This window comes from Zingiber officinale, chromosome 3B (genome assembly GCF_018446385.1).
Source record: "Zingiber officinale cultivar Zhangliang chromosome 3B, Zo_v1.1, whole genome shotgun sequence".
Classification (NCBI taxonomy): Eukaryota; Viridiplantae; Streptophyta; class Magnoliopsida; order Zingiberales; family Zingiberaceae; genus Zingiber; species Zingiber officinale.
Genome location: NC_055991.1, coordinates 7,032,452 through 7,055,924, shown reverse-complemented (window position 1 = coordinate 7,055,924; position 23,473 = coordinate 7,032,452). Strand labels below are relative to the sequence as shown.

At 37.5% G+C, this 23,473-nt stretch overlaps 2 protein-coding genes across 2 annotated transcripts in view; one reads left to right on the top strand and one right to left on the bottom strand.

Moving 5' to 3' along the window:
• The window catches only part of LOC122055726 (protein RETICULATA-RELATED 4, chloroplastic-like), a 28,686-nt gene extending 8,526 nt beyond the window's left edge, over positions 1-20,160 (top strand). The window contains exons 3-8 of the mRNA XM_042617299.1: positions 13,383-13,514; positions 13,588-13,641; positions 13,761-13,805; positions 16,244-16,383; positions 19,291-19,416; positions 19,813-20,160. Of these exons, the coding sequence (XP_042473233.1) occupies positions 13,383-13,514; positions 13,588-13,641; positions 13,761-13,805; positions 16,244-16,383; positions 19,291-19,416; positions 19,813-19,867 (552 nt within the window). The 3' untranslated portion in view covers positions 19,868-20,160. The remainder of the gene's footprint in view (positions 1-13,382; positions 13,515-13,587; positions 13,642-13,760; positions 13,806-16,243; positions 16,384-19,290; positions 19,417-19,812) is intronic.
• A 552-nt stretch (positions 20,161-20,712) lies between these two features.
• On the bottom strand, positions 20,713-23,176 carry LOC122055725 (sm-like protein LSM5). The gene is made up of 4 exons (XM_042617298.1): positions 23,018-23,176; positions 22,819-22,942; positions 22,247-22,319; positions 20,713-20,906 (listed from the first exon to the last, which is right to left on the bottom strand). The coding sequence occupies exons 1-4, from the start codon at positions 23,049-23,051 to the stop codon at positions 20,874-20,876; spliced, it is 264 nt and encodes an 87-aa protein (XP_042473232.1). The 5' UTR covers positions 23,052-23,176; the 3' UTR covers positions 20,713-20,873.
• Between the last annotated feature and the right edge of the window lie 297 nt (positions 23,177-23,473).

The following is a 23,473-nucleotide window of genomic DNA, read 5'->3' as shown; positions in this document are numbered from 1 at the left end:
AGTTAGGTCCTGTTGTTATTTTGATGCCTTGTGTCTTAAGTGTGCAGGAATTTAGGAGCACAGAAAGTCGCACGAAAGACGCAGCTAGTGAGAAAGACGGCATGGGAGAGAGTTGACGGGCTTGGTGCGTCCGAGGGACGAGATGTTGCGGAAAAGTACGCTGGCAGACTAGGAGGCGCGTAGCGTTTCCGAGGGACTAGAAGCCGGAGCGGAAGATTGCTCGAGAAGGTCAGAAAATGAGTTCGGGTGAACCCTATTCCAGATAGCCGAAATCACCTAAGCGAGCGGAGTCGGAACAGGAGAGACTGGACAGTTAACAGACTGTTGAGTGTCTAGCCCAGTCCGGGCACCCCGAGCTTGCGCCCTGGTCGAGCTTGTTCAGCCCGGTTTGGGTGCCTGGACCTGGTCTAGGCGCTCAGACCACAAAGTTTATCTTTTGCCAAGTTGTCACGATCCGTTGCGTTATGGATAAAATTTTATCCATCTCTAGACGCCCGGAACCCTTCCAGGCGTCCGGATCAGCGCTATAAATGCAACCTTGATTTCAGTAGTTAAATAACAACACTTGTAATCAATTTCTCTTTCTGGTCTACTACTGTGTGAGTTATCAACGTTGTAAGAGGTTACTCTGTCCTAAGGAGATCTTCATAGTGAGCTTCATTTACCTTGGATTAGCAATCCTCTTATTACAAACCAAGTAAATCTTTTCAGACATCTTTCTTTTAATTATTTATCTTCTTAATTTTTTTTGTACAAGTGCTTGTTTTAATCAAGCTATAAGATCAAGAAATGTTTGACTTTGCATTTTCAGGGCTATTCACCCCCCTTCTAGCCAGTCACTAGGGGCCCAACACTATATTGGGGATTGGATATTTATCAGGGATAGTAATTTGATTAAGGCGCCTATAATCCATACACATGCACCAAGATTGATCTTTCTTCTACATTAAAAGTACGGAACTTGCAAACGGACTAGTACTTGGCTGTATAAATCCTAATTTCAATAATTCGGTCACTCGTGTTTCACTTTCCATTTTTTGAGAATGAGGATAGCGGTATAGTCTAAAGTTTGGTGTTGTAGCCAATGGTATTAACGGGATAGAATGTGAGTGGTGTCTAAAGGGCGGAAGCGCCTTAGGTTTATGAAACATAGCCTCAAATCAACCTAATAAGTAGTCGACTGGAGATGTTGTAACCAGTGGTTTGGCAGGAGTATTGGCAAGTCGTGCTTTGGTTGTTGTAATCATTTGTGTGACAAATTCTGTAGCTTGCTCCTTAGCCAAATATTGGAATGTAGCTTCTAAATAAGATGGTATTGTTACCCCTGAAGTTTGTACTATTTGCCCTCTACATGGAAAATAAAAAACATCTCATTCCAATTTGCTTGTAGAGTATTTAAGCTAACCATTTTATTCCCAATACGAGATTTGTGCCTCCAACCGAGAAAGTATTGTAATCTTGGAGAATACTCAAGCCCGGTAACTGCACTTTAACTGCCTTACAAATTTTGCTGCAACATATGATTTCTCCATTACCAATCTGCACACCAAATGTAGGCATTGATTGTATTAGCAATCGAAGGTCATCAACTAACTTGTCAGATATGAAATTGTGTGTGGAACCGCTATCAATGAGGATCAACATTGGACGACCATAGAGAGTTCCTTGTACTTTCATTATAGTGTCGAAAGAACTACCGAGAATAGCGTGAAAAGAGATTCCTCTCTTCCCTTTATTTCAGTTTCATCTGTTTCCTCTAAACGGATAGCCTCATCTTTGTTATCAGCAATTTCTAATAATGAAAATAATGTTGGTTTGCATCGATGTCTAGGACTGAATTTTTCATTACAATGAAAACAAAGGCCCTTGTCTCGTTGTGCTTGTTTTTCTGTATCCCAGAATTTCATTGGTGGAGTAGTGTTTGAAAGATGAGTTGATGGGAAAGACCGATTAATGTTGAAGTTGGTATTCTGCCGGGGAATGTAACTGGTGTTGTTTCGACCTTGCACAACCACTGTTACACCCTTGAAATTTTTATTCATCTTTGATTTTGTTTCATATTCCAAGGCTAAACTCATTCCTTTATAAATACTCCGAGGTTTGTGGACTCGAACATCATTTTTTATTTCCTCTAGTAATCCATTCAAGAAAACACCTAAGAGGCAATGTTCCGACTAATGTTGTACACGAGTAACCCTTTTAACAAATTCCTGGTGATATTCTTGAACGTCGTGAGTTTGCAAAATACTACAAATATATTCATCAAGATTCTGAAATTTGGTTGGACCATAATTCTCTTGTAACTCTTTAACTAAATTTTCCCAGTATACCAACGACCGCTCACTATTAATCCAAGCGAATAGATCTAATGCATCACCCTTTAAGTACATGGCAGCCACATCTACTTTCAAGTTCTTTGGTGTTTTGTAATAACAAAAATATTTTTCTGCTTTGAGAATCCAACCTCTAGGACTACCACCCTCAAACGTTGGGAAATTTATTCTGGTGTGCTGTTTACATGAAAAATTACGCTTCCATGAATTGTCATATTCGTCGGTATGGATTGAACGTTATTGATCATCATTCTTGCGGCTCGTACCACCCATCGTAGGAATATGGGCTTGTTATTTAAGAACAGCCACATCAGTGGCTAACGCATCTAAACTATAAGTTTGGAATTGATAGTCATAAGTTGTTGTATGATGGCCTCTGGTATAGGTGGAGGAGAGAATGTACAAGATCGTCGGGCATCAGAGTTGATCGAGTATTCACAATTGTGGTAGCGGATGTGGGAAAGGATTTTGTTGTCTTTGATACCAAAGTATTCGAGAATTTATTTTAAGGAAAACGAATATGTATCTCACTGCTATCATGTAGAATTCTTACAATACATTTGTCCTTTTGGAGTGGACAAACCTCTAAATACGAAAACAAATAGCAATTTCTTAGAAATAAATGTTGGGACCTTGATCATCGGTTAGAGAGAGAGAGAGAGAGGGGGGGGAGGGGGTGAATAGACGGTCACCTAAATCGTTTGCTTCTTGAGTATTCGTTAGTGAACAGTGGAAATATAGAACTAATATGAATACAAAAGTTAATACTAAAAATAAAAAAGAAAACAATCAAACCGCTAACACGTTGATTTAACATAGTTCGGGGATGATGCTCCTACTTAGAGCTGTCAATTTGGGTTGGGCCCGTCGGGTTGGCCCGCCCCGCCAAACAATTTAAGCGGGTTGGGTTGAAATTTTATCAACCCAAGTCCGTCGTGGGCCGACCCGCCTAGGCCCGCGACCCGCGCGGGTCGGCCCACTCGGGCTTGGGTTGACCCGCGGGTTGAAAAACACATGTAAGCTAAGTTTTAGGCTAATTTATTATCTTTCTTTGTTATAATTTTGAAATAAAAATAGTACTTTTCATCCAACATAAATACTCGTTTGTGTTCATTTATATTTAAAATACATGTTTATGTATACATTTAGGGGGTGCTTGGTTCATTGAAAGGAATGGGAATAAGAATGGGATTGATAGAAGTAGGTAATGGAAATGGAGATTTTCCCATTCCCCTCCTTTTACTAAGGAATGACTCATTCCCATGTTTAGAGTAATGAATCCATGGGACCCACCACTAATCCCCCAAACCAAATACCCATTTTCAATCCCTTTTCCATTCCTTACTCTCATTCCATCCAACCAAGCACCCTGTTAATTGTAGAAAACTTTTTCGAAGTAAAATGTTGAAGATATGAAATATTTTTAAATTTTTTTAAAAATTTTTGATGGGCCCGCGGGTTGGCCCGCCAAACCCGCAACCCGCCTTAGAATGAGTTGGGTTGGAAATTTTCCAGCCCGCCAAGTTAGCGGGTTGGCCCGCCCCGCCCCGCCAAATGGTAAGCCCGCCACGGGTCGACCCGCCCTCCCACGGGTCGACCCGCCCTCCCACGGGTCGACTCGCCCTCCCACGGGTTGACCCGTCTGACAGCTCTACTCCTACTCCACAACGTGTCCTTGAGGTGGACGATCCCTGAATCCATCGGTGGATTAGTCCCCAAAACTCTAGCTAGCTCAATCCTCCTCGGTGGAGAAACCTCGCCACAATCTCTTGATCACACACAAGGATCACACTGAGAGCTTTGGAGACTCTAATAGACTTTAACCAAGTCTATTTTCATCACCTAAGTGAGCCACCCCGAGCTCTATTATATAAAGCTCAGGAGGGAACACCCAAGTCGTGTTTCCGCCACCAGTCGACTACTATACTTACCAGTCGATTGACCTTTGTGGAATTCGACTGTTACAACATAACAGCTCGAATCCAGTCGACTACCCATATGGATCAGTCGACTGAACCACATGGGTTGAGTGAACAGAAGCATTCTGTTCGCTCCCAATCGACTATGCGGTCGATTGGTCCAATCTACTAGTAGGGTTACCAATACAAACCCTAACTTAGGGTTTTATCCCTAAGTATAATCACTCATGTACTTGTTCTTACCCGCACAACCTTGACCTTGCCTTCTAGCCTCCTCTATCAGCCTTGCGTCCCTCAGATGCTTCCTTATCTTTCACGCCTTGCCTTCAAGAGCTTCCTTCGACCTTGTCTTTATTGTCGGATCTTCCTTTGCCAATCACACTTGGACTTACATGGCTAAGCCTCAAGCTTGGACTTACACCGCCAAGACTCCCATATTTGGATTTCACCTTTTCCAAGATCACAGTTGGACTTTCCTTTGCACCTGTCACCTGCACACTCAATAGTGCTTATCAAATACAGATACAAATCCTAACTTAAACCCTTTGCCCAAATATCAAAATCTAAGGGTACACTGATTGCTCCAACAATCTTCCTCATTTTGATATTTGCCAACCATTTAAGTTAGAGAAATAATATAGCGACAATTACATATATAAATAAATATGCAATATACTCATGCATATACAATGGAACCTAATCTTTACCTCCCCCTTGAGCTAGGATTCCTTGCGAAGGTATTTAGGTTTCCCACTTAAACCTAAATTTCTTCCCCTTTACTATACATCAAAAAGAGCTCCAACAATATCCCAATTATTAGACTCTTATACTTCTAATGATCATAATCATCATGTATTACCCCCCCCCCCCCGCTCATTTGATTACATACATGCATATCATCTTTTTAGTAATTTCCTATTGCTGGAAAAAAGTTTCAGACTGTCTCAGCCGACTGTCATAGTCCCCAGTCGACTGGTTTCTAATAGTAGTCGATTGACACTAAAATTTCAGCCTAAACTTATTTCTGAACCCAATTTTAGAAAAGCACTAGAAATTCCTTAGACCTCCAAAAAATTTCAAATTTTGTAGAAAAGTATGTTTTATCATTATCTACTTGGGAAAAATAGAATTAAAAATTAATTCATCATGGATCCCAAGATAGACCTAAAATTCAAAACTATCTAAATGGTACAATTGAATCTTGACCTAAAGTCCTAATTTTGTCTTGCTCTTGATGTATCTGCCCATACTAAACTATATTGCATCCCTAGCATTAGTTTATATGAAATTTATACATCTAAAACCAATTTTCATGCAATATGAATCTCATTTCATATTTTCATGCATGAATCTCATCCCAATTGTGCCAACCAACTAGTTTAGATGCTCAAGTCCATTTCTGAATCCTTTGACATGTTTTATGACACATTTAGAATCCCAAGCAAGGTCCACTTGAGATCCATTGACTATGGGTCCCAAATTGATTCTTTAAGCTCCCCTTAGATCTCTTAATCCTAGCCACCTTCCTAGGTGACTCATCTATTATGGTTAGACCACTATGATGCACCTCGGGTGACAATTAATCTAACCACTTTACTCTCTTAACCTCAGACACTTTGTCTTTGGTTAATTTCTCCGTGTCATTAACCTTGGATGATTTATCCTTAGTTGACTTTGTTAGAGTGTATACTAAAAGCCTAGCTTTTTGTAAACATTTATTTTGAAATAAATAATCACATTGGTCAAATGTCTACATTTATATGCTAAGTGTAGTTGTTCAATTAATTTATATTGTAAATAATATGGTGTGTGGTGTCACACACAGAAGATCATGTTATCAGTTCCTTATAAATTATAAACAGTAGCTCACTACTAAGATGGATAGGAACAAATCATTGGAAGGTCGTAGTGTAATTAGGTATTAGTTTATCTTAACTATAAAATTACACTAGTACACTCTGAGTGTATTGAGCAGGACCATTTAAGATTAGTTCTTTTTATACTGACTGCATAAAAGAACAAGACCTTTGTTATTATGGAAGTGTGTGCTCTTAATCATGATATAATAACAAGCACATATACTCAATATTCATTTCTTTAATTTATCAAAGGGTGCGATTTAGTTCGATAAATCAATAGGTCCGATAAGTTGGGAAATGGTATTATTTATACGGTGTGTTGTTGATTATAGAATGAAACTGTGTCCTAGTAATGTAGGTTGATGATGTCCCCAAGAGGAGCTTATAAGGATTGTCATGTAAACCCTGCAGGTGGACTTAGTCCGACATGACGATAAGGTTGAGTGGTACTACTCTTGGAGCTAGATATTAATTAAGTGAGTTGTTAGTAACTCATTTAATTAGTGGACATTCTATATCTTAAACACAAGGAGATTAACACACTTATGATAAGAAGAAGTCCATATAGTAATATGAGATTGGTGCGGTAGTTCAATAATAACTCTTTAATGGTATGAGTTATTATTGATGAACTCGAGTTGAGTGTTCGGGGCGAACACGGGAAGTTCAAGTTCATCGGGAGACCAAAATCAATTTCTCCTTTCGGTCCCTGTCATAGCCTCTTAGTTATAAAGTCTTATACCCACCTAAACCCACCTTCTTACCCATCCCAAGGTGGCCGGCCAAGCCAAGCTTGAAGCCCAAGCAAGGGCCGGCCAAGATAAGGCTTGGATGGGTTGAAGTGTGGTCGGCCTAGCTTGAACCCAAGCTTAGGTGGTCGGCCACAATAAAATTAAAAGGATTTTATTTTTTAAAATCTTTCCTAATGTGGAAGACATAATTTTAAAAGAGAGTTTTAAAATTAAGATTTTACCTTTTATAGTTTCTACAAAGGATTAAGAGAAAGATTTGATATCTTTCCTTATTTGTAGATTGAAAGGAAGATTTTAATTTTGGAGAAAACTTTCCTTATTGTAATCAGCCACATGTTTTAATAGAAAAATTTTAATTTATAAAAGTTTCCTTTTATAACCAACCATGAAGGAATTTTTAAAAGAGAAATTTTTATTTTAAAAATTTCCGGAAACAAATTAGGAAGTTTTAATTTTGTGTTTAAAACTTTCCTTGTTTGGAGGAGTTGTAGGGGTCGGCCACATTAATAAATAAAAAGAATTTTTAATTAAATTTTCCTTTCATTGGCAAGGAAATTAAGGAAGTTTTAATTAAAACTTTCCTTATTTGCCAAAACCAAGGAATATAAAAGAGAGGGTAGAGGTGTCTCACCTCATATAACAATATATCTTCTATTATTTCTCTCTTCCTTGGTGGTGGTCTGCCCTCTCTTCCTCTTCCTCTCCTATTCTTCTTCCTTCTGTGGCCGGTGGCATCTTCATCTCAAGGAGCTTGGTGGTGGCCGGATCTTGTTAGAGGAAGAAGGAGAGATAGGAGGCTTTGTTTCATAGCATCCCTTGGAGCTTGGTTGGTGGCCGAAAGTTCTTCATCTCTTGAAGATTGTTGGTGGCCGAAACTTGCTTGGAGAAGAAGGAAGCTTGGGTGGATTTTCGTCTTGGTAGATCGTCACCCACACGACATCCGAGATAAGAAGAGGAATACGACAGAAGATCGTGAGGTCTATAAGCTACAAAAGGTATAACTAGTTATTAGTTTCCGCATCATAGCTAGTTCATCCTTTTGTTTAGATCTTGGAATACCAAACACAAGAGGCTAGTGATTCTAGGTTTTCGGATTTATGATTCGATTTGTGTTTCTTTTGTTTTTCGATCTTGTGATTCGATTGTTCTTATTGGTTAAACCTAGGGTTACTATAAGGAGATTAAATATTGAATTTCGTTGAAAGGCTTTGTCTAGGAAGTGGTGGATGATCCCATACCCAAGAAGGCCTAGTGCCTCGCCATGTTTAACCTGGAAGTCAATCTCTGAAATAAATATTTGATCGAATTTGTAACATGGGTAGATTTAGATCAATAATGTTAAGCATCGTTTGCGATCCAAGTCTAAACCTCTAAGAACAGATAAGTTGAATTTGGAATCAATAATGTTAAGTTCGGTTTGCGATTCCAAATTTAATTTCTAAATAACACAATAGGTTGTTAGGAAAGATTCAGGACTTGTACAAAATTTTTGTACAGGGGAACCGACACGATATTCTGAGTAGCAACCAATAAACTTATCCTTGGATTTCTTCTCTTTGCCATATTTATATGCAACCCTTGCATATATCTTTTCTTTGACCTTGGAGATTTTTCCCTTGCTATTAGCACGTGCAATCATTGCATGTGGCCTTGCTTTAGCCTTAGGGGATGATGATCAGTATCCTAAACCTGATGTATCACAATTGGGTCTTTGACAACCCAATACTAAACCCAAACTCTTAGATCCAACATTGAATCTTTCTAAGTTTTTTCTAACCTATCAAGCTTTTCCTTTAAAGCTTGATTTTCCAATTCTAGGTTTCTAACCCTAGAATTAACTTGTCCACCATGGACAATCCTAGACGTACCCACCTTCCTAGGCATATGTCTCCCCTTCTTGGATTAACACCTAAGTTTTCCTTAGGTCTACTATGTTTAGGTTTAGCATTTGGATTTAATTTCTTAGGGTTATTAACTATGTAGACCCTATTCCTATCTTGGTATCTAAATCCAAAATTATGTATGGGTAAATAAACGACGTTATTTCTAGCATGCATATCCCTAGAACTTGAATTAACATTTGAATTAAAATTCAAGTTAGGGTTTACCTTTCTACTTACCATTCGAGCTCCCCTTTGACACGAGCATCCACATGGCTTCTTCCACTTCCTCCATTGCTTCACCCACTCCATCTTCTTGAGTGCTCCCTTTCTTGGGCATCTTATGTAGTAGTGTCCCTGCTCACCACACGGGAAACACATTATGTGCATCTTCTCCTTCTTCCTACAACTCAAATTAGATTCTAAATGAATTGAATTGAGTTTAGGAGTTACCTCTTTTTCCTTTTTGAGCGAAAGACACCTACTCTTATAGTGTCCCATTTTACCACACTCAAAACATTTGATGTGGTTATTCCCGCTCTTCTCAGTAAAGGCTGTTGAGAGTTGCACTTCTAAGATTTCTTCTTCACTTGTCTTGGACTATTCTTTCTCCCTTGAAGATGTGGACGATTCCATTTATTTCCTCGAAGATGTGGGTGATTCCACTTCTTCCTCCTATTCGGATGTTGAGCACGTTTCAACATTCGATTGGTCCTTCTCCTCTTTTTGGACTAATGAGCCCTTCTCCTTGAGCTCCTCCACTTGTTGGATTTGTGTAGGATTTTCATGAAGAGCAATTACTTTGCTCCATAGCTCATGAGCACACTTGTACTCACCTACACAATGGTGGCAAAAGATGACTACACTCGCCCCCAACGCCTTCGCCAACCCATCCCAGGACCAACATGTAGGAGGTAAATCACGGGTGACTACTAATCTTTGGAATAGTGACTGACACATGAGGGAGGCATTTACCTCGGCTATGCCAAGATTCGAACTCTAGACCTCATGGTGACAACACTCATGTGCTAGCCACTAGATCGTCCCAAGGGAAATGTACTCACCTACACAAGATAACACATTAGGACGCAATAAAGTTATCAAAATTTTTGTTACCTCCATGTTTGCCTTCAATTGTTCCCTTTGCTCCTTGATCCAATACCGTGGTTGGAGACGTTTTTCCTTCTTGTCCGTCGGAGCTTCACAAGGTTCCTCCAACGCTATACAATGGTTCAATCCATTTAAAACCATGTCTCCAAGCGCTTCCTCCAATACTCGAAGTCTTCGCGCTCATATGGAGGTGGAATTCGGATGTCCCATCCTAGTGCACCTTCCGATTCCATTGTGATACCACTTGTTGGTATCGGACGATTTCTAAAAATCGTCGCATTCTTTCTCTAACGTTTGCTCCTTTCAATGGTTAGTCCTTCAAGAGCGCTCCTCACTTAGATACCAATTATTAGGACCTTGATCACCAAATCGTTCGCTTCCTGAGTATTCATTAGTGCACAACAGAAATACAGGACTAATACGAATACAAAAGTTAACACTAAAAACAACAAAAAAAGCAATCAAATCTTTAATATGTTGATTTAACGTGGTTCGGAGATGATGCTCGCACTTTACGACGTGTCCGTGAGGTGACGATCCCTTAATCCGTAGGTGGATTAGTCCCCGGAACTCTTGCTTGTTCAATCCTCCTTCTCTGTAGAGAAACCTCGCCACAATCTCTTTGATCACACATAAGGATTACACTGGGAGCTTTGGAGACTCTAATAGGCTTTAACCAAGTCTATTTTCGTCACCTAAGCCAACCATCCCGAGCTCCATTATATAGAACTTTGGAAGAAACATCCAAGTCATGTTTCCGCCACTAGTCGACTGTCATACTTACCAGTCGACTGACCCTTGTGGAATTCAATCGTTATAATCTAACGGCTTGAATCCAGTCGACTGCCCAAACATGGATCAGTCGACTGAACCACATGGGTTGAGCAAATAGAAGCATTCTGTTCGCTCCCAGTCGACTGTGCGGTCGACTGGTAACCCTAGAACTACAAACCCTGGAATTCCATTCTGGGTTTGCTGGTTCTCAACCATCAGTCGATTGGTAAACCCTAACTTAGGGTTTTACCCCTGAGTACAATCACTTGTATACTCGTCTTCGCTTGTACAACCTTGACCTTGCCTTCTTGCTCCTCCATCAGCCTTACGTCCCTCTGATGCTTCTTCATCCTTCACGCCTTACCTTCAAGAGCTTCCTTCGGCTTTGTCCTTGTTGTTTGGTCTTCCTTTGCCAAGTCACACTTGGACTTACACGGACAAGCCTCAAGCTTGAACTTACACCGCCAAGACTATCATGCTTAGACTTCACCTTTGCCAAGATCACACTTAGACTTTTCTTAGCATATGCCACCTGCACACTCAATAGCGCATATCAAATACATCTAACCCTAACTTAAACCCTTTGCCCAAACATCAAAACCTAAGCGTACACCGATTGCTCCAACAATAAACTTCTTATTAGCCCTAAGTACTATATATAGATATAAATAGGTGGTAGTTATCAATGGAAGTTACATCCTACTTCCTTATTTTATGCATTGTAGTACAGGTGTTATGCTTTCTTGGTTCTTCTAGAATATGTATAAATGATGTTCTTCTTATGTGGCACCATGGGCAATTGATGTGGCATGGAGATCATATCATATGCTTATAGGCAGGAAGAGTACAAGAGGCACAAATAATTACAATGTTTACATTGTTATGCATATGCTTTAACAACAATGGTTAACGATGACTAAAAACTACAATTCTAAAGCATAGCGGCAGATGATCTGTTGCCTTAGTTCCAAAGTTATCTGAAAGAAGCACCTAAAATCATTCAAATGTAAGGCAGAATGAAATTGCTTAGGTGAAATAAATTCCTTACTTTGCTTTGGTTGTTTTCCTAGTAAGGAAGGAAAGTGTGAGGAAGGGAAGTGAGGATAAGGAAAGAATTTAATTGGGAATGATAATGAAATTAATCCTTTAGTTATGTTTCATTGGGGGATAGAAATCATGATTTTTCCTGTCCTCTCTTTCCTAAGGGAAAGAAAGGGAGAAGGATTCTTTGGTTTATGGAATTGATCATTTAAAAACTTATAATGGATAAACAAAAATATGATTTCAGTTTTTTTTCTTAGTTAATTAGTGTCATTCTGACACATCAGTGCTTTGGGCAGAAGCAATTTTACTTAAAACGAGGAAATGCTTCTTGAGTGGACTCACTCCCCCCCCCCCCCCCCCCCCAATTTCTTTGCGAAGCTACAGAGGGAAAGGTGGGTCCCCGCTTCCATTTCTTTCTTCTTCTCCTAATATGAAACGAAGCCTAAAGCTTCATTTCTGGAATTATTTTGTGGACTTTAACATGGTTTTGTGGATTATCTACTAATGAACTAATTCAATTTCATGTTAGGAGCTTTGTGATTTATACAAAATTGATGAACACAATCCTAATAATTCGTGAATTTGGGTCAGTTATATAGAATGAAACATTACTGATAAATTGTTGAATCTATAATTAACTTATGGTTAGTTCCTGAAAACCGACTAAGCTTTGAAGGAAATGACAATTATAAAGAAAATAAGATTTGATAAGATATATAGATAAACTTAGAAGTATGACAATTGTATCATCAATCAATAAGTGTGGCATGTTCACATGGTTTATTTCAAAATCAAATGCTAAGAGATATACATTAATTTAATTAAATTAGCAGCTAATTGCTAAAATGAACCTAAAATTGATGTTTCTAAGAAACATGATCACCTCATTGAGGTATTTAACATTGAAACAGAGACACATGGACATGTCATGTGAATTGTATACAATAAGATTATAATTGGTTGAACTTTGAAGTTGATGTATTTGTTATAATTCTTGATTAATGTTGTTACAGGCCTCAATAGTTAGCCAAATTTAGCAATTAACCTAATACCATTTGATGTAGTCCATATCATATAGAAGTGTTAAGTACTAATTGTTATTTTTTTTATTTTCATCATCTTTGCCTTACTTTCTCTTGATTTAATTTGTTTTTACTTAGATCCTTGTATTTTGGAGTGGTATATATAAGGGTTGCGTCCTCAGGATTCTTGAGTTGATATCTACGAACATTGAGCTATTTGGAAGTTGTGAAGATCATGGTCATAATAAATGAATACTTGATGATTTTACTGCATTCAAACGACAGGTTGTAATCTCATGTTCAGAGTCTTATCTCTTGTTTAAACCTACATTGTCTAGTGGACAAAGCTTGAAGTCTGAATAACTTGCAAATTTATTTAAATTGGAAATAGTGATTCCTCAAGATTGTTCTTGCCCCATTTCATCTTTTTTACTATGTTATACTTTTCTACTATTCGTATACATTAAGAAGCTTATGTCATGTGGTCATTATCTCACTCCATGACAATCATAACATGCTTGGTTGTGCTGGCATAAGCAACTTTTATCAGCATATTAGCTTGCTAACTTTTAAGTTAGTTATAGATGGTGATTTGACTTGCTTGCATATTTTACACATCTAACAGTGTGCTCAACATTAATAGGTTCGTACAAATGAACTGTCATTTTTAAATTCTTAATGTTGCTTAGGTAATGGCCATAGTAGCTGATTTCATGCTTGTGTGGCTTCCTGCTCCGACAGTATCAATACGAGCACCTCTTCAGTTGAACACTGGACCAATTACAAAGTTCTTCTATAGCTGTCCTGATAATGCTTTTCAAGTAAGTGTTGTTCTTATACTTGTCTATAAATGCTTTTGACAATATCAGTAAATATGAGTTATTTTCTTATCAGATTGCTTTAGTTGGAACATCATATTCACTCTTGCAGAGGGTTGGTGCAATTGTGGTAAACTATTGACATTTCTTGATAACCGTTTGTTTTATTCAATCTTAACAAACCAATAAGTCCTTCCTTTATGCTTAGCCATCAAATTATTTCTTAAAATTCTTCCACCTCTTTTGCAGAGAAATGGATCAAAGCTTTTTGTTGTTGGAACTAGTGCTTCCCTGGTATGGCATAATTGTCCAATTATTCAATCATTCCTTTTTTTTCAAGTCTGATAGTAGCTTATTATATCCGTGCTTGTAATAAAAATGTTGAAGGTTACATCTTGACTGATACTTGAATAGTGTAAAATATTTTTTTCTTCATTTTCTCATGTTTCCTTGTGTAGCACCATGAAATAGGACTTCAGTATCAGTAATTACGGCATAAGGAAAATGTTTGATACTTACCTTGAGCAAAGGTTGAACTCAGTTTCATTTAGTATTGGACTCATTTACATGGAGATCAGATCCTTCATATCTAACATAACTAACCAATCAAAATGATATTCAACTTGCTGGCAACATGGTTCTTTAATGCATCTAATCACCTACTAAGAATAATTAGTAATTCATTTTGCATTTATATCTTCATGAAATATGACATAGAGTTCAATGCAAAGATAAGATCCGTGCACCTGGTCTCAAATAGGTGGGCGAAACACAGCTTGGTGTGCAAGTCCATCGTTGTGGTATAGTTCTTAAACTCAGTTTTGACCTTTCTTATATAGCTTCATCCTCATTATACCTTCGATAAATTATTTATACATGATGGTCCATGTGCTTGAGCTTGTCAACTTGCAACACACATTTTTTTATCCTTTTAATTTCCATTAGGTCATTTTTATAATTATGCTAGAGTTGACTGGGAGTTGTTACCTTCAGCAGAAATGTATTAGCATTGAATCAGATATTGTGATTGTTTAAAGAGGAAAGGAAAAGAAGTTACACATTTTTTTCAAGTTGTTGTGGCAATAGTTAACATCTAATAGTAAAATTGGCTCTTGATTTCTACACCTCTAATTTTTTAAATTTTTCGCTGAGTTGCATCATCATCTCTGTTTTGGCATAGTTAAATAACTTTGATTATGTGCTGGCCACCTCTGAAAGCATTGATTGCAAATTCTGTTGCAGTTGTGTCATTGTGGTGTTTTTTATGGGTTCTCCACGAAATACAAAGATGTTGAAGGCTAACAAAACTGAATTGCAGACAATACAATTCTCATCAGATCGGAAAATTTTCAAATTATTCTTTCTTACTATAGTTAGGATTCTTCTGGGATAGTTTAAATTTTTAATCAAGAGACAAATCCACCAGATATCATACTGAAAAAAAAATTCAGATTAAATAATGCTAACTTTATTCAAATGGTAATGAAGGTTTAACTTGAAGAAGAAATAGGATATCCTCTCCAGATACATAAGGAATGGCTTAAAAAAACATTTTGTGTTGATTAGCTACAACGAAATGAATCGTTTGACCATTTTGTGTTAAAGAAGAGGAGGTGGAATGTAGATCTCATCTCAAAGTGAAATGCTTCATGTCTAGTCGAGGTGAGGTAGAACAGTCAAGGTCTTCTCTTGCTCCCTTCTTCCTTCCTCCTATCTTTTCATCTAAGTAAACCTGTCCTTAGACTAATTTTTCAGTAGGATGCAACCTCAAAACATAGATTAGTCATTATTTCCATCCTAATATCCTCTCTCTCTCTCAAGTAGATGTCTAAATTTATTCAATCTTCTTTCTCTTTGTTTCTCATGGCAATATTAAATTGTAATTTTTTTTCAAACCCCATTCAAAATTATCATTTCATCTTCTAAAATTTTTGCATCTTGTAGCATCTTCAATTCAAGGGGAAGTTAAGGAAAACATTGTATCAACTTTTTTTTTTTGAAGTTTATATCAACTCGGTCAGAGTCACTTTTGAACATCAACATCAATTTTAGTTGCAAAAAGGTGAAAATGTTACCTTGGCGCCCCTTCAGGGTGGCCCACACTTCCCAGAAGGGGGTAAATCACGGGAGGTTTTGTCCAATAACAGTAGTGTATGTAGGGAGGGAAGGCAACCAGCAAGGCATTCCGTACCCATTGAGAATCGACCCTGGGCAACACCCCTGCATGAACCATCTTCGACAGCCCATGGGGGCTACATCAACACCAATTTCAGTCATAGCATTATGTTACATCTCAACAGTTGCAGTGATATCGCGTCTTTATCAATTTTGTTGAGTGTTGTAACAATACTTTCTATTTGTGGGGCCCTTTATTTTGTGTAGCAAGCTAAACATGGATCAATATTTACGGGGTAGCATGTAAGCTAATGTTTTCACTCGACATTTTATTGAATGCTATACGCAATTGTAATAGTTCTGTTCTATGCAACACATTTTTCTTCCAACTATCGAGTTACACTATAAAGAAGCCCCTCTCAGACCCACTTGCTCGAAGTTCATCAACATGGTTGAATGTTTTGCCATAATATCATGCATTCTTTTAAACATAGACTCTGGATACCTAATAGTTGTTCTGTTTTCTTTAAAACTCGAATTGTTCTCATAATTTGATCCAATAATCATGGAAATTGTCAGTTAAAATATGTTGGTGGATTCTATTGGATGTTTTACAGATTGGAACTGGTGTAACCAATGCCTTGATCAAGGCAAGGCAGAGAATTAACAAGGATGTTGCAGTTGAAACAGAGGACGTGCCCATAGTATCTACCAGTGTTGCTTATGGTGTTTACATGGCCATTTCAAGCAACCTTAGGTATAAATTCATGACTTTTTGACTTCTCTTTCTTTATTCTGACTAGAGAACCTGCTTATTTATTGTGACACGCATTAAGATAATTGTTTCTTGAGTTAACTGAAAGACGAAAGGGAAAAGGTTTCTTCGTTTTAGTAACTGTAGTAGGTAGATGGTGTCAGCGAGTAGGAAAACTATAAAACTTCTCATAGTTTTAGTAACTTCCAAACTTTTACACCAGAGCTCATGCATCACTGCCTTTTCATATTGTCCCTGCAATACGGACAAGATCCTTTAGATCACCTAACCTGAATTTCTAGTTGTTTAATCCATAAGCCTAGAATGAATTCTTCCTGGGTCGATGCCCGAGCGGTTAATGGGGACAGACAGTAAATTCGTTGGCGATATGTTTACGCGGGTTCAAATCCAGCTCAGCCCAAAAATTCGCTGCTCCATAAATATGATATAACTAATGATATAAGAAATTTATCCTCTATAATAATGGAATCCTTCTCTTTTATGGATCAAGCATTTTTTCTTATGTATCCATGTTTTTCTAATTCCTTCTGATCTTTTTAATACTCTAGATTGATAATACATAATCAAAGATTATGAAAAGAAAAATAGTTTTTTCTCGTTGAAAGGTTGATTATCCATTTTTGCCATAAAAAAACATGGATTACTAGTAATATGTGGAGTAAGACATTTATTTTCAATACGATCAATTATGTTCATTGCATAATTGGCTCCTTTGAAAAGCATTGATGCACGTGTAAAGGAAGTGCTCTACCAACCGAGCTATAACCCTTGTTGTCAAGATAGATATTTCATAATCTCACTTGATAGCTCTTTGATTTTTTTTTTAAAGCTTAACAGAAAGAAATTAGTATTACTTGGAAATCCTATTCTATCTATAATTCTTGAAGTGATGGGTTCCTATTTGTAGTGATAAATGACCTGCTCAATGCAGTGGTTTCTTGAAGCAAACTAATGTTGTGTTTTCTTAAAGGGGAGGAAATAAGAAGGGAGATGAAATAGTTTCAAGTGAAGAGAAGAGAAAGGAAATGAATTGTATTTTTTATTTTTCACTCCATTTCATTTATCATCGTTACTTATAGGGAATTGAATGGAGAGGATTCAGAGGAATTGTATCACTTAATTGTGTTTACGACGTGTTCATATTCCATTCCTCTCCATTTTTTCCAGGTTTGGGTGGAAATAAAATAAGAGGACATGGATGGAATTAAATTCTACCTTCTTTATTTCCTTTCTAGCAAGCAAAAGAAATGAATCCTTTGAGTTCATTTCTTTTCTTTATTTTGTTTCCATCCAAGTAAACACAACATAAATGCAAGTACTTTTCAAAGCTTTTTTTCTTGATCTGTCACTTGGTTATGAGTATTTCTCCCTTATCCCCATGCTAGTCGATAAATATTTAACACCTCCAGTAGGTCTGCATTATTAAATATGTGCCTAACCTTGGTATCTAATTCATTCATTTATGGGGAAATAGTCTTGACATGCCGGTAAAACACTAGGAAAAAAATTCTAATAGTCACATTCACATTGAGAAAATTCCATATGGAATTTTTTTAAGATGCTCCTAAGTTTTATCAGTCTGAACTACTGATCGGAAACTTATCTTAAATTGAAGATTAATGATGTGGTTTTGCATCCAAAATCCATCCAATATCTGGTGATTATTTCTGGCTGAATAGAAATTACTGAGAATGCACTAGGATAGAACGACCAACGCCGAAGACTTATATGAAGCAGCATCTCCAGACCTTTATCACTATTGGATATAATGAGTCGTAACCCAGGTGGATGTTTACCTCTCTCATTTATTGCATGTTCAACTTCCAATGTATTAATTAGTGAACCTGGAAAAGCATGAAGTGCTTCAAGGCTCCGTTAACTGGCAAGAGAAATTAGAGGGAAAGGAAGGAGTGAAGGGAAAGAGATGGGGCAGGAGAGGAGGGAAGAATAAAAAAGAATTAGAGCTGTTTATTTTTTATTGATGGAAAGAAAGGAAGTGCAAACCTTTCACTAATTTAGATGAGGATAAAGGATAGGTGAAACAAATCAAATAACCAAAACCTCCTGTTAGACCTTTCTTTTGCTCCCACAACAAGAACATTGGTCTCTCCTCCGCAACCTAAGCTGCCTTGGCAGCGACAGGGAAAGGAGCAACCTTGATGCATCTGTAGAATGAAGTCGACTAAGGCATTGACGCCTATGTGACACTGGGATTCCATGGTGGAGCTGACATCTCGGGTCCCCACTGAAGAATATACCTGTCAGCACCTTGGATGCCGCTGCTGTAGATCGTGGTGCAGTTGGACGGTAACATTGATGAGACAGAAGGCATTGAGGATTGGTGTCATCTACTGGTACAAGGGTAATAATGACGTCTCCAAAAGCTTTTCTGATTCCCTGCCTTTCCTTCTGCCCAATTTTCAGCGGAAGCAATTTGGTTCAAAAGCTTTCTGCTGCTTGATCCAAATTAGTTCTCGGGTGTGGACATAAACTTAAATGCTGATGGCAGGCAAAACTTGTACTTGAACCTACTACTCATGAAGTTCACTCCATAGTTTGATTAGGCTAATTCTTCATAGCTATTCTTGGTTTCCATAGGGATATAAACCATCCATCCTCTGCTCTGGCAGTTATACTATAATGCTTTTCATGTCTCTAGTTTGGTCAACTACTCAATTTTCACATTCATAGTTCCAGAAAACACTGATTGGTGTGTATTTTTGTTCAATTTCCTTCTGAGATTAGCAACTATTTTATTCAACTTATGCATTTTTAAGTGTGTATTTTTACTTGTTAAGATCAGAACTTGTAAGGATTGGCTGGATAACAATTACATCTGAGTTTTTATATTGGTTCTGTTTGCTTACACTAAATTTGGATGCCCAACAGGTATCAATTGTTGGCTGGTGTCATTGAACAACGTATCTTGGAACCGTTTCTTCATAACAACAAATTAGCACTCAGTGCCTTGTGCTTTGCAGTTCGTACAGGAAACACAATTTTGGGATCATTGCTGTAAGTACTTATTTAATTTGCATTTGAAAAATATTTTGAAACCAAACACTGGACTAGCCCAGTTCGACCCAATTGAACTGTGAACTGGACATAGGTATATCTAAATCTTAGTCATAGAAATTATTATAAAAATTCAACGGTCATGTTCCGGTTTATTGGTTTGTTAGTCTGAATCTGGTGAATCGATCAATGGAAATGTCAATTGATCCTGACAGCAACCTGAATAAGCTAATTGGTTATAACGGCCTAGGTTAATTGGTCTGGTCGCATATTGATTACATACATTAAAGCGTATTTGTTTATGTCTTGAAGCGTATTTGTTTTCCCCCTAGTGTTTATGTCTTGAAGCGTATTTGTTTTTCCTGTGAGTTAACGTTCAGATTCTATGTTGAACAGGTGGGTTGATTATGCTCGCTGGGTAGGTGTCCAAAAGTCAAAAGACCAGGAATAGTCGACAACCAAAGAAGACAAAGAAATGCATCTTCTATCCTACGGAAGGTGAGCTGGAAACACTGATTGGAACTTTTTTTAGCAAAGATTTGCTAGATCAAGCATGTAGGTCGCCTTTTTGATTGCCAAGTTTGATTTATGAACTTGGTTTCGCTTCTTCATTTATGATTTTTGAAGGGGAAAGTTATGGGTTCACATTGAATTGCCTTGGAAGTGCATAATGCATTTGTCAATTTATAGCCACATTTCTCAGATGATACCTTCCGTTCCTATATATTCTCTGAGTTTGGGTCATTGATATTGATTCTATTATACATTTAGTTATCTTTTGTGTGGCATTGAATGAGATAAAAATGTTCCATTGCCTTAATCATTTAATTTCAATATTTGAAAGAATAATTTAGGAGAATGAGCATTCTAAAGTGCTAGTTTCATCTACTCTAATTTCATGGCTGAGGTAGAATGTTTCATCAGCTCTCTTAAATATCACCTCTCTTAAACATAATATAACATGACAATTAAATATAAAAATCAGATAACTATGTTAAGGCCAGCTATGTTGAAAAAAAAACAAAAGGGAGGGTTCGGAGAGTACAGAGGTTGGATCCGGAAGATGAAATTGACAAGTTGATCGGAGCAGGCAAGCTGAGAGGGGCCTAGAACCGGCCTGACAAACTTATCGAATCAAATTGGTCAAAGTATCTTAATGCCCCATTTAAGGATTACAACGATTTACTCCATTCAAAGTGAACACTCTATTCACGTCATCATTCCGTTGGCAAAATAAAATGCCCTATCGTCACACACAATCAATAAACGCACTGAGCAAGTAGATAGCAGTATGACTTGAACGAAGACCACAAAACATCAGAGCACTATACTGTAAACTACAAGATATTCAAAACATGACAGAGAGATTACATGAGCTTACAGAGTTATATGAGAAAATACTAGTAATATTCTATCCTACCACCTGGAATGATTCAGCAAACATGAAGTTGGTAGTATTATTCTGGATCGGGAGAACCACCAGGTACCAGCTGCACGACAAATAGATGCCAATCTTATGTAAAATGCATGATAAAGAAATAAAATAATACATGATGAAGGGTAAGAAAGACAAAGATTATAACAACTGTGATACCAAACTGAGTAGAAAACTGGTGATTACACCTATGTTTGTTTGTTTTTTTTTCATTCAGAAACAAAAACCTGAGTGGCAAGAAGGTAGAGGAACAATTGACAGGGATCAGAGACTTTTTCTGCAAAACTTGGTTTCTTTGGTAGGGAACATATTGGAATCCTTGCATCCTAATAAGCTGGCAGGGGTTGGCTATAGAGCTCCAGTGTGATATGGGTACAAGAGTGCCACAATGTTCATGGGGTTTCCAAACTGGGTGATTTCCACCAAAGCCTTTGAGTGGGGCTGTAAAGTTGTATCTTTCTGGGTTAACGGTCTCCATCGAATGACATGCTTAACGAAACTCATAGTCTTTGAACTAGCCAAATTTAGATATTTGGATCTTGCAGGATCCAGATATGCATATACACCCTCGAAACCTTGCTTCATCAAAGGAGGAATGTACTATCTCATCATATTGTGATGTATGTGTGCATGCAATGATTGAAGTATTAATGCTACAATAAAAAATTTCTCCACAAAATCATAGTCATCGACAAACTTGTTGAACCATGTTAAATTTGCATGCCTTATTCGATGTTGCATTTTTTTATCTTTTCTTCTTTGCATTCTCTATGCAACTTGCTTCTGTAGTGTTTAAAAAGGTCGGTTCTATTACTAACAACTAGGATCAGTTTAACATCACAACTCCTAAGTTGCAATTATACCTCACAGCCCTAAGAACAACTAAGATATCATTCACACTATATCCAGTTTCCAAAACTAACTCTTCACAAACCTCATTTCCTACCCTCCACAAAACAAACTACGAATCTATTTTGCAAATGTAAAATTGCCTTCGTCTAAAACAAGATTGTCTTATCAAGATATTTCAGAATATTGCAATTAGAGCTAAAAAATATGAAAATATAATAAATGAAAGCTCTGAGGAAATTAACTATTCACAAATTCAGGAACTTCTTATAAATTGCTACATTCAATTATCCATTACGAAATAAACACGTATACAAAAGCAAAAGTAAGCTTTTAAAATGTCCTTGGATGAATACTGTATTGGTACTCAAGCTAATTTTAAAAACTTCAAATGCTTCAAGTTATAAGCTGAGAATTTAAAGGCTAAATAACATTATATAAACCTATTCTTCTCTCAAAAACTAAAAATCAAACTAATGCTGAAACAAGATAAATATGACTAGAGGTAAGTAATAACTGTAACATTAGACAATGATGCTCGCTTACAATGGCAATGTTGTTTCCATTTAGCAATATCTGGTCAAGCTTTGTTATCCTGCGCCCCTCGGATGTGATTTCACTGCAACAGAAATTTCATTTAGCATTACCATTGGCAAGATCAAAACAATGCTCCAGTTGATTTTCAATTTAAAAGCATAAAACAAGAGCAGGGCAGACTATTTGTACTGTTAAGATTATAAGAAACAGAGTAATGGCAATCATGGTGTCAAGTTCAGAATCAACCTTCAATTGTCAATGACAAGAGTTGGGGAACTTCTAAAGTTACCAGAAGAGATATCAGAGAGTTGCAAAACTACCTTTTACACAGAAGCTTAACACTTCCCAGTTTTTCGAGATTGAAAGAAGCATATTTATTATACAGCTTCAAGTAAGGTTCACCAGACACTACTCCTACTTCAAACTTCGATTACGAATCAAAGAAAACTTGCATTAACAAGGACCTCCTTCAAGAATCTCGATCTAGACAAACATTAAATTTGCTAAAGAAGAACTTGGAAGCACTACGCAGAGATCAAGCACCGGTGGTTTAAAATTCAGTAGGAGGAAGTGTTCATTACTATTCAGTGACATCTTCGAGGACCATGTTGACGTAGACATCGAATCCTCTGAGGGTTCCGACGAGCTCCTTGTCTCCCTTCATGATCACCCAAATCTTCGACCCGATACACCTATCGATGAGCTCTGCAAGGCGCGGGTAAGAGATGAGGGATCAGGAAGCAGAGATGGCAATCGGAATAGAGAAAGGGAGGAAAGGACCTGAAGGGAGCAGTTGCGACGGGTTGCTCGCCATGGAAACGCCTTCCTTGGGCCCGATTCGTGGAGTGCCGCCGCCGGATAACGGAAGAAGACGCCGAGAGCGGGGCGGAGGTGGGCGGCCGCCTCTATTTGTCTTGTCGTGGCCGGATTAGGGCTTCGCGATGTAGATCAACCGTTCGATCAGTATATTGCATTTAATCAGACGGCTATCTATTGGAGAAGTAGCGTAGTTTTTTTTTTTAAAATTATTTATTTATACTTTTGCAATTTACAATTTTTTTGGACAAAAATGAGAAGTGTACACCAATTATTGTTTTTTTATATTATTATGAAACATGTTTATTTCAACGTTGTTATAGTAGATAGTAAATAGCTAATAAAATATATTAAAATAAATCAATTCAATTTTTTAAAAATACTATAAATAGAACATAAAATTAATTTAAATAATTTAAA

Coding starts and splice junctions, on each gene's coding strand:
- LOC122055725 (XM_042617298.1), bottom strand. CDS start 23,051: ATGGCGAGCAACCCGTCGCAACTGCTCCCTTCAG. Junction 22,320..22,818: donor CTCGAAGATGTCACTGAATA/GTAATGAACACT, acceptor TTTCTGTTGCAG/TGAAATCACATCCGAGGGGC. Junction 20,907..22,246: donor ATGGAAACAACATTGCCATT/GTAAGCGAGCAT, acceptor TTTGTCGTGCAG/CTGGTACCTGGTGGTTCTCC.